The 12,131-nt window shown below is 40.3% G+C and overlaps 1 protein-coding gene across 2 annotated transcripts in view; it reads left to right on the top strand.

The window, feature by feature from the left end:
• The window catches only part of TMEM150B (transmembrane protein 150B), a 64,463-nt gene that overhangs the window by 31,003 nt on the left and 21,329 nt on the right, over nucleotides 1–12,131 (top strand). For both annotated transcript variants that reach the window (XM_073571115.1, XM_073571117.1), the window contains 2 exons: nucleotides 7,189–7,269; nucleotides 9,431–9,490. In XM_073571115.1, coding sequence (XP_073427216.1) covers nucleotides 7,205–7,269; nucleotides 9,431–9,490 — 125 coding nt within the window. In that variant the 5' untranslated portion in view covers nucleotides 7,189–7,204. The remainder of the gene's footprint in view (nucleotides 1–7,188; nucleotides 7,270–9,430; nucleotides 9,491–12,131) is intronic.

The following is a 12,131-nucleotide window of genomic DNA, read 5'->3' as shown; positions in this document are numbered from 1 at the left end:
AACAATTAATAGGCACTGTAAAGTAGGCAGAATTTCTGATATTGTTATCTACAAGCTTTTATTGATGAGGCCTTGTCAGTATGTGTAATAACTGGCAGTGCTGTAGATGTTGTCTTCTGCTGGACACATAAATGATGACCCTGCATTGATTAACGTATCTGGCAGAGCATTAGTACAAAAAATATCTCAAAGGGTCACAGTTCACACTCATAAATAAGTCAAATCTTGGCGTAGTGAAGGAATGTTTTGAAAATTACATTGCATGATCAAGTGTTGGGAACACTCTTAACCTGACTTCTGAGTTTGGGCTCCCTCTGGTGGTGGCTGCGGGTAGTGGAGCTGGTCGGGTTGACAGAAGTCCATCACCTGAAGACGATGAGTGGAAGTCAGGTGTTACAGACTGGGAAGATTTAAGTGAGCAAGCTTCCCTCAGTTGTTGATGGTGACTTGTTTTTCTACCTGTGCATCTTGAAGTCCGCTTGTCCCCCTGCTTGGTCCTGCATCGTTCAGATAAGCTTTTTGTTTGCTGGAATCTTTTTGCATATCATCCAGTTTTGCCTTTCTCTGCTTTCTGCTTTGGTATGTGGGTTCAGCATTGTTCCCTGCTGGGACCGGTGCTGGACCCCGCTCCATATGCCTCATCTTATGTCAGTCTGTTCAGTATTGCTGATCCCCTGTTATAGCAGTGTCTTTGGTTTTGCTTCCAGTTCACACCAGAATGCTGATTTAGTGGGGGAGAGGTCGTGTGGCCTCAGTATTTTTGCATATCAGACGTGTTGGTTTTTTTTTAGGGTTTTTGCGTGATTGCAGACAGTATCTTTTCTGTCCTGTGCTATCTAGACAGTTTGGACCCCATCATTTGCTTACTCTATTTTCTGCCTGTGTTTGTACCTCATCTTGTCTCACCGGCAATATAAGTTTTGGGGCTATCTATTCCTTTGGGGTTCTGCTTTGGGGCAGTTTAGCTTTCCCCCTCTTTGGCTGTGCCAAGGTGTCTAGGGCATCATAGGTACGTTTCACAGCTAATTCTATTTGTATTGTTAGGTTTAGGGGTCTGCAATCCGCTAAGTTGCCAACCTTTCTGGTGTTCTGATTGCCTAGCTAATTTCCAGGTTATCCTCCTCTGTGACATAATCATAACAATCAAGACTTTGATGGACTATTCCAGTTAGGCACTGGACCTTCACCACTGTGCACAAGAAGAGGCCCATCTAACGTTTATTCATGTCCACGCTCTCAAGAGTCCTCCTCCTTGCCATGGTGACCTTGGGCATTTGATCCCATTGTTTTATTAAAATTCCATACAGGTTTGTCAAAAATCTCAGTGGCCTCCATTACAGTTGCTTTTAAAGCTCTACTATCTCATGCCATAATGGTTCTCTACATTGAAATCTCCAAACACAATGATGTTACTTATTTTTTCTAGCCTTTGCCCTCCCCCAAAATATTGAACATTAAAGTGGTTGTCTGGACACAACATATTATTGAACTACCCAACCAGCATGGATTTAAAAATAAAAACTGCTATATTTATTAATATAAATTTTCTTAAAAAAAAAATTCCAAAACATTGTATCGATACACTCATGTGGCATGTGAAAAAAAAATATTCCAACACATTTCTAGCTAATAGATGCTCATGTTCGCTGCATACATGTGCATGTTCCAGCTGGGGATAACCTGTTCCTAGCACTGGGTGGAATATATTTGAAATTTGCTACAAGCACTTTTATTTTACTGACAAGTTTTCCATTGGATAGGTCATCAATAGGGGGTTAGGCACCCCACTGATCAGCAGGTGTTTTGCTTCTTAGGTGGATGTAAACACTTTGAATGGAACTACAAGCTCAGCTACATTCAGTGTATAGTTGCTACTGCCAGGTACTGCACAACTGCTCCTATTCTTTTAATAGTAGGTGCCAACAACACTACACATTAATTGGAGCTGTGCTTTGCAAAATAAATGAATCCTCATACAGCCAGATCCATGGCTTTAGTAATTGGGCAATGGGAAAAAAAATCCTGTGCCCTAGTACAAAAAAAACCTAAACACATGCTTAGATTGTGTGCACACCGAGTCTTTACTTCATTTTTGTATTTTTGTGGCTCTTTCCTCACAGAATTGTCCCAAAACTCTAGGGGAATCTTTATGTCAGCAAAGTCAATGAGAATCCTGAAATACTGTGCACTTGATCAGTCATTTTCCTTTCCGAATTTGTGCTGCTTTTAAATCAGCAAATGTCAATTCTTTGAGCATATTGACCGCTTTTTCATACTTTGACTCCAATTGAGTCAGTCAAATGCGCAGCAAAAACGCAGGTATAAAAATGTTTTCAGATTTGATGAGTTTATGCTTGCGTTTTTACGGACTTCCTATGGTGTTTCCCACACTGTCATCTGTGTAACAGCGCAAGAAACACCGACATAGCGGTTCTGAATGGAAGTAACGTTATTGTTGGTAGATCACTACCGTTGGTCAGAGCGCTGCGGTGTCATGTTGTCAGATGTCAGCTTGACCCCCACAGAGCTACTATGACCCACGGAAAAATGCATACTACAGGTTACAGGCATCGGCTGATGAGAGACTGCTACTTCCATCAGCCAACACCTGCTGTCACTGATTACAGTGTGAGCAGGTGGCGATTGATGGGCATATTGTGCTCTATGTAAAAAAAAGTTGAAATAAATATTGACATAAAAATAAAAAACACACCTAATCCCAGAAGCCCTTAAACCTAATCCCTGAAGCCCTTGTATCCTGTAAAAAAAAAAAAAAAAATCAAAATTGAAAAAACACCATATACTCACCTTAATTCCTGTCATGTCACCTGAAGCAGAGAAAAAAATAATAAACCACCATTTCCCTCACCTATCCCCCATAATCCATAATGTTCCGCGATGATTTGGATCACTTGTAGAGCAGTCACATCAGTTGAAGCCAGTGTGATCGCTCCTGCAGTGTGTGCACTGAGCTGCAGTGAGAAAGTTCACCACAGCTCATCAGCTGATGAATCCCAGTGACCTCACTGCACCACTGCATGAGAAAATTTTCACGCATCGGTAACTGCTCTCAAAGTCATCAGGATCGCTGTGGGACATTCTGGATTATCTTTCACTTCGAACAGTTGAGGAATATTGTTGTTTATTATTTTATTCAATTTAAAGGAGATATCGGCTTCAGTGAAATGGGTTTTGACATGAGTATGGTTTAATTTAGAGTGAATAAAGGAGTCTGTGCCATTATTTAAAATACAGTACTTTTATTCTGTTTTTTTTTTTTCTTCATATCACTATGGGTTAGTAATGGGGCGTCTTATAGATGCCTCTCATTACTAATATCTGGGCTTGATGTCATCTGACAATACAAAGGTGACATCAACCTCCCCTGCCAATTATCATCCCTCTTGCCACCTCACCAAGGCAAGGCTAAGTGCATGTGCCATTTCTGGGGTCACTGAGAGCTGATGTTTTTAGACTGGGACTTGTCCAATATCCATTAATATCAGCCTGCAGTTGTTTGCCTAGTGTTAGCTGGTTATTAAATATAGGAGGACCCTACATGTTTTTTTGGGGGGTCCCCCTTTTTAATAATGAGTAAAGTATACAGCCAAGTATACAGCTGTGTGCTCAATGCCTAGTAAGCCCCATGGGTATTACCCCCTTCTCATGCTATAAACATCTGTTCCCAGCTATTCGCTTTCCCTCTGCTGGTTATGATAATTGAGTGGGAGCTCACACCATTTTTTTCAGTATAACAATAATTTATTAATTAAATACATGTGCAGTAAGCCACACAAGCACTGTACTAATTATATGCGACTGACCTCTTTATATCTATTCTATGTGTATATATCCTATCCTATTTTGTCAGGTCACGTTGTGATTTTATGGTTCGCAGCAGATGAAATGTCGGGTTTTCAGAGATGGGTATGTAAAACTCGGAAAGCACTCGCATGGTCCAAGTGCCGTGCGATATTGTTTTTTACTCATACCCATTGACTTGCATTGGCGAGTCTGGTCCGATATACGAGGACAACCGCAGCATGCTACAATACTATATTCTCAGTGTATGTGTTTATTTAACTCTTTACTTACAGTTTTAGTAATGAGGATGTCTGGCTGACACCTCTTCATTACTAAACCTAGGGCTTGGTGTCAGCGTCAGCTGCTGACATCGACCCATATTCCCATTACTCCGATTTGACTGCTTCGGTGCATCGGGAAGAGCCTGGGCTAGGTGCCAGAATTGCAGCTTCAAATATGAAGTGCCATTCCTGGGGAAGCTGAGGACTAGTAATTTTAGCCTGGGATGGGTGTCTGACTTCTGAGACCACAAACGACTACTAGAACAGATGACCTTGCATTAATACGGCCGGGGGGTAGGCACATTAGCACATTCCGTACTCCCTGTGCTGTCTGCTTCACTGGAATAAGCCAGAAAGTTACAACGGGACAAGGAGCCCGGTGAAAATGGCACTTCAACCTATCTCCCTGGAACTGACTTCAGCCCAGACATGGAAATAATCATCTACTAGGTCGTCCACCCCCTTTTTGTTATCCTGCCCGCGCACTTGCTGGTGGCCCACTCGACTACTTCTTCAGCACCCAGACTTCTGCTGACACTTCATCAGTAACTTCTTCACTATGTTGCTGCAGATACCATACACTTTACTCTTCTCTTCACTGCTCAATTCTCCCACTGTCTGCTATGGATGGCTGGGGATTCCACTTCACACGCCGTGTGGCAGCTATGCAGCTCAGGCACAAGAACATCTAAGCAGCACCAGGGGCTACCCCCCAACTCACTAATCTCCTGCACCTCAGGCCCCAAGGCCACCTGAGCAAGCCAGGGGTCTACCCCTGACTGACAATAGCCAGGAAATCTCTCTAGCTTTTTCCCCAGCTGCCACTCCTAGAATTAACCTCTAAACTTATTACAACTAAAGCCTGCTATGCAGTGTCCTCAGTGCCCTTATCTAGTGGCCTTTTCCCTAACTGCACTGTCCCTAACTTACATATAATACACAAATACGTAAATACATCACAATAAAATATATACTGTACTGTATATGTGACACATACAAATATGGCAATCGTATACAGGTAACTAGTAGCAACAACATTTACAGGGCTAGTCCCTGACCCTCTTACAACCTCATTTTGCGAAGCTGAAAGACCATGACTAGAAGAAGATTTCGAGTAGGTTTGCAAGCAAACATATCCCTTACTATTCTACAGCTCTGGCAAAAATTAAGAGACCACTGCACAGTTTTATAAAAATCAGCTTCTCTACATGTCTGACAGCCATTCCATTCCAGTGTCAGTTGAATTCCAACCAGAGTACACCTCATTCTATTTAATGTGCTTCTGATTAGGTGATCACCTGAACCAAATCTTATTTAACAAAGGAAAGTATAAAAAAAACACTTCTGTGGTGTTCACAATCCTCTTCCAATAGGACAAGGTGGATGGCAAAACAAGTGCTAGTAATATCCAAAAGTAATAGTAATGAAAAAAATAACTTTTTAACCATGCTAAAGGAGTTGAAAAGAAGAGTCTTAAGTGAGGAAAAGAAGGATTCAATTCTGGCTTTACTAGCAGAGGGATACAATGAGCGTCATGTTACCTCCATCCAGGATATGTGAATCAAGCCGCATACATGGTTATCCTGGAAAAACAGATGATTCCTTCTGCTCAGACAATGTTCCCCAACTCTGAGGACTGTTTTTTTTCCAGCAGGACAATGTGCCATGCCACACAGCTAAGTTAATCAATGTGTGGATGAAGGCCCACCACATCAAATCCCTGTCATGGCTAGCCCAATCTCCAGACTTGAACCCCATTGAAAACACAAGCCATCAAAGAACTGCTTAAAATTTTGTACCAGGAGTGGCATAAGGTCACCCAAAAGCAGTGTGAAAGACTGGTGGAGAGCATGCCAAGATGCATGAAAGCTGTGAATAAAAATCATGGTTAGTCCACAAAATATTTGATTTCAGAATTCTTCCTGAGTTAAAACATTAGTATTGTTGTTTCTAAATGATTATGAACTTGTTTTCTTAGCATTCTTTGAGTTCTGCAATAACTGCATTTTTTTTTGTTCTTTTGACCATTTCTCATTTTCTGAAAATAAATACAAAATTTAGTGCTCGGAAATTCGAAGACATGTCAGAAGTTTATAAAATAAAATGGCAATTTACATTTTACTTAAAATTATACCTATAAAAAGAAAAATCGGACAAACTGAAAATTTTGCAGTGGTCTCTTAATTTTTGCCAGAGCTGTATGTAAAAATCATCGGCACTGATTCAAGATTGAGTCGTCATCCACTTATATTGGTTGTCATACAGCATTTTGACTATATTGAAAACTAAATTTGGTTTTCCAAATTGAGATCTTACTGCCCACTGTAGATGAGTGTCTATAAATAAGTAATGTACATTGGTTTCTTTGTACATGATGGCTTATCCTTAGAATAAGCTGGGTATTTAAATGTCCATGAACATTACTAATCCCTAATTTTGGTACCTAATTGGGAAATAAAGTTTTTATTACGTTGTTTGGTGAATTTTTCATTAACAGAAAATACTTATTAACTCAACAGTCCTCAACTTTTCTCTAAATCTGTTTTTGGCCAATCTTGTGTAATGCAATGTTTTTGTCTCTCAATTAGGCCTCATTCAGACGTCCAACTTTCGCGTATGAGTGCAGTCTGTGGTTTTAACAGCTATCACTCATACCTGTGATAGTCTATAGTCTCTAGCAGTCCACGGAAAATTGTGGAGACGACCGATTTTGATTGAGGGTTGGGTCAAAATTAGCAAAGCAAGTCTATGGGTCCGTGAAAAAATTGGACCACACTTAGTTATCATCTGAGTGTGATTCAGTTTTTACAAACTCTCAGAAAGGTGATGGAGGAGAAACTTATTTTTTACACTCTGTTACACTCGGACCAAAGTCTCATCAAAATAATTGATCTGTTTTTCTCATGCATAAGAAAGGACTTAAGGTGAAGCACATGATGGGTTTAACAACATCTCATTGTGAATGAATGTTATCTTGCTTAGTTTTAGCTTCTCATATTTCTTGATCTTCACCTCGGTATCAGGCCTGGGTCTATTGTGTGTAGTCTATTTGACAATGAAAATGCCGATTTTATTTTATTTGACCTGTTTTGTTGATTTTCAGCTTTCTTAGTAATGAGATGTGGGCCTGGGCACTATTACCGATTTTTCTAGCAGTATTTGCCACAGCTGGAATATGGGTGGTGTAAGTTGTTTTACTATGAAGTTTATCTATGTAGCTGTACACTACACTTTTTGCTTCTTGCTGATTCCTATTTCTCTAGATTCTTAAATGCTCCAAATCGTTCTTCTATCCTGCTTTTTAATTTATCTCAATAGGGTCTAAATTATTTGCTTAATAGCTGCTTAATATAGCTTTATGATGGCCAAGCAGTGGCTGATAAAGATTTATAGCTGTCACTCCCTTTCAATATGATCAGTTCATAAGTCGGGTATATGTGACTTAATAATATTTTTTTAGAAGTTTTGTAAAGTTTTCTTTCTAAAGTAATGACCCTTTGTCATCCAAGTCTTCTCCAAAATTAACCCCTATTAAAAAATGTCCACTGGTGGATTTTTCCTTCCACATCAGGAAAAAAAGAACAGTGCATTTCAACGAGCCACTGATGGTTGGCGTGCCTCTTCTCGTCCTCCGTAAGTGCAACAGGTGCAGTCCAGCTCACCTTGATTTGAGACTTTCAATAATTTTTGGCACAAAAATGTCACTCCTGCCTTTGTGTCAAAGCACTATATTGCAAAATACTAAATTTTTCCTCCCGATTCATGATTAAAAAAAATTTCAAAATGTTTTTCCATATCTTAAAAATTAGCACTTACAATACATCCAAGAAAATATAATTTCCTACACATTCCAGACTAAAAAGTACTTAATCATGGAATATTAAATGTCCATTTTCAGAAGTCTCAGATGACAAAGGGATGTTCCTTCAGAAAGCTGGTCCAGAACTTCTAAAGACTATATACTAGTAAGTTTCCCGTACCAGCTATAACAACACTTTTGTACCGATTTTATATAGAAACTGGTTTACCCTTTTAGGTGAGAATATGCTGGAGGGAGCTTAAAGGGGATTTTTTTTTTTTTTTACATTAAGTTGGTCTAAAAACATGATCTGCACGAAATAAGAATATAAGTATTACTATCTACTGCCACTCCAACACCGCTTCTTCCCATTGGTCTTCGTTGACATGACTGTGGTGGTATCCGTTTCCAGCTTAAGACAACTGCAGACAATCATTATTCTCAGCGGTCTTGTACCTTCAACGTCTGAATGACTGCTGAGCCCAATATGTACTCTGTATGGACTTTGCAGGCTCAGCCATATTAACAAAGGTAGAGCAACAAACAATAGGCAAGTAATGCTGATATTCTTATTTTCAGATTAACATGCCTTTGGGCAAACTTAATGTAAATCCTACACTCCCTTTAAGAGATCATACTTGTATGACTTATAAATTGAGAATAGTAATAAGACAGTATGCAGTAGACCCAAGCTCCCACTAGTAATGGCTACAGGCACACCGCATTTTATTATTCGTCGCCAACATTTGGAGCTCACTCTCAGGAAAAGAAAAAGTCTGATTGCTCTGAATATACAAAAAAATGAATAGACATAGGAATAGAAACATACAATTTGCTTGATACACCTGGGGAAAATATACTAATTTCCTGTGTTTAAAATTATATAGATTTTCAAACCAACTTTAAGGGGTTTGCTAGAAAAAGGAAAAAAGAGAGAAAATGGCAGTGAGCATGTGTAGTGGGATGCTCCGGTGCTGGGACCCTGCACATGCTCACAGGGATTTGCCCTACTAATACTTAGAACAGATGTTTTTCAGTGTAAAAGACAGTGGCCATTTTAATATACTGCAGCGATTATCTCTGTAGACAAATCAATGGTGATTTGATAATTAAACACATCTAGGAATATATTCATAATGAGACTTTTTTACTTCCCTTCCCTTTTTGCCTTTCTTTCCTTTTTCCCTTCCTTTCCATTTTCTTTTCCTTTTTCCCTTTGCTTGCCTTTTTTCCCTTTCTTTCCTTTTTCCTTTCCCCGGACCAGAGAACCTGTTTAAGAACCTCCTGCATAAATGAAATGAGGCAACAGATACAAAGTATTTGGTCTCCAGTTCTTTTCTTCTTTTTTTTCTTAAGTATCTTGTTCTTAGAACCTATCAGTCCTATAACGATCACCAATGTATATTATTTTCTAGCTCTTGCTTTCCCTTTCTTTCTTCAGTCTTTCCCATTCCTTCTTAACCCTGTAAAATTCCTTAGAGAATTTCTTCCACCTTGAAGTTTGGCTTTGTTTTTGTTCAGTTCTCACGTTTTATTCCTTTCTCAGGTATGCAATGGCCGTGTCCAATGGCTCAGTCAACCTGGAAGAGGGTTTTCCTTATATCAGGTGATTATATATTTACTAGAAAAAGGCCCGATGCTATCGCATCTGGAGTGTGGTGAAATTAACATCTGTGCATGCTTAGTGGTGCTGACAGGAGCAGCGGACATGTCTCACGCAGTTTGCGCTTTCCAACATATCTGTTCTATATCATCCTGCTTCATTTTTGTATTGTATGTGTTGGGTCATTTGTCCTCTTTCCCCCCTTGTGCACTGTTTCTTCCTTGTGTGCTGTATTACAATTTTTATACAGTATGGGACTGTGGCGAATTTGCTGCTGTCTGAGGTAATAAAAATAATGTATATATTGGCGTGGTACTGGCTTTCTTTGTGCCGTAATGGTGATGAGGCCAAATATTTTTAGTTTTATTTTTTTTTTGCTCATTACAGTTAAAATGGCAAATCCAAAAGCAGTGCCTCAGTGATATGAACCATGTACGTACCAGTAGTAGACAGTATTTTTGTGTCTCAGATAGTAGACCAAATTGATACATAGTATGGGACTGTGGAGAAGTTATAAAAAATCGTAAGTAAGCATGCGTGGGTACACCGCTCAGTTATGGCTGTTAGGGTATGTGCACACGTGGATTTGCCTGCAAAATTTTCTGCACAGAATCTGCACCTCTTGGCAGAATCGCAGGTAAAAATCCACGCATTTTTGATGCAGTTTTTTTCATGCGGATTGTATGCATTTTTGTAGGCTAAATAAAGATACAGTATGTTATTTGACAAAGATTTGTGATGTCCTTTCTTGTCCAACCTCCTCTTTTACATTTGTCCAACCCACACTCCTTTACACACAGACAGATGGACAGAGAGATAGATATAGATAGATGGCTCTATAGATATCTATTGATCTACAGTATCTATGTATCCATCCCATAGCTATCTATAGATGGATAGTTAGACAGATGGCTAGATAGATAGCTTGAAGGAATGGGATAGATATATCTATAGATAGATATGGGATAGATCTATAGATGGATATAGATAGATATAGATTTATCTATCTTTCTATCTATCCATAGATATCTTTTGTTATAGTGTCCCAAAAAAAATTAAGGCAGTACTCCAGTTGTAAGCCTCAGATGTGGTTTAATGGCCCATGTGCGACGTTTCGGTCCCAAGTGTGAACCTTGAGAAAGGTCCACACTTGGGACAGAAACGTCGCATGGGCTATTAAACCACATCTGAGATTTACAACTGGAGTGTTGCCTTTATTTTTTTGGATACTATTATAAGGTTTGGTACATACCTGGAAGGATTTATTGCACCCTATAGACTTTCTTTGGTGCTTCTTTTTGTTTTTGTTTATCTTTTGATATATCTATGGATAGCTACAGATGGAAACCGACTCCATGAGGATGGTCTGAGGGCCCGACGTCCACAGATGGGGGTTGTGCTCACAGCCCAACACTGTGCAGGATGCTTGGCATTTGCCACAGAACACCAGGATTGGCAAATTCGCCACTGGCGCCCTGTGCTCTTCACAGATGAAAGTAGGTTCACACTGAGCACATGTAACAGAGTCTGGAGACAACGTGGAGAGAGATCTGCTGCCTGCAGCATCCTTCAGCATGACCGGTTTGGCAGTGGGTCAGTAATGGTGTGGGGTGGCATTTCTTTGTAGGGCTGCACGGTGTTGGCCTGTGAGCACAACCCCCATTTGTGGACGTTGAGCACTCAGACGATCTTTATGGAGTCGGTTTCTAACCATTTGTGCAGACACATGCACATTTGTGGCCTGCTGGAGGTCATTTTGCAGGGCTCTGGCAGTGCTCCTCCTGTTCCTCCTTGCACAAAGGCTGAGGTAGCGGTCCTGCTGCTGGGTTGTTGCCAACCTAAAACCCCTCCATGTCTCCTGGTATACTGGCCTGTCTCCTGGTAGCGCCTCCAGCCTCTGGACACTACGCTGACACACAGCAAACCTTCTTGCCACAGCTCGCATTGATGTTCCATCCTGGATGAGCTCACTACCTGAGCCACTTGTGTGGGTTGTAGAGTCCATCTCATGCTACCACGAGTGTGAAAGCACAACCAACATTCAAAAGTGACCAAAACATCAGCCAGAAAGCATTGGTACTGAGATGTGGTCTGTGGTCCCCACCTGCAGAACCACTACTTTAATGATGGTGTCTTGATAATTGCCAATAATTTCCATCTGTTGTCTATTCCATTTGCACAACAGCATGTGAAATTGTCAATCAGTGTTGGTTCTTAAGTGGACAGTTTGATTTCACAGAAGTTTGAAGTGAAGCCTCCACGGAACAGGCCTGTCTAACTAGTCTCTCGTGCGGCTCAGTCTCTGGTAGCTTTTGAAGTATGTTTTTACATGAAATGTCTCAGCATTTTGAAGTTAAATACTTGCCTGAAATCATGTAGCCAGTGTCTGATACATGCTGCCAGTGGATCTGGCAGCCTGTGTAGGCTGTCAGGTTCCCGTTAATTAGATCAATCTGATGCCATCTGGGTCCATGATGGAATGGAGCAATTTTTTTGCATGACTTCCATTTTAATATTCCTATAACGGATTGTAAAAGCTCCACGTGCTGGTAAGATCCTAGCCTCACCTAATCACCTACTGATAATATAGAACTTATGCAGTCTTTAATCCTGACCTCTAAAGGCTTTTTAGAGCTCAGCGAAT

The sequence above is a fragment of the Dendrobates tinctorius genome, unplaced genomic scaffold, assembly GCF_039654945.1.
Source record: "Dendrobates tinctorius isolate UK_male_01 unplaced genomic scaffold, ASM3965494v1 ptg000028l, whole genome shotgun sequence".
In the NCBI taxonomy this organism is placed as follows: Eukaryota; Metazoa; Chordata; class Amphibia; order Anura; family Dendrobatidae; genus Dendrobates; species Dendrobates tinctorius.
Note: the sequence above shows the minus strand (reverse complement) of the source record. Positions and strands in the feature narration are given on the sequence as shown.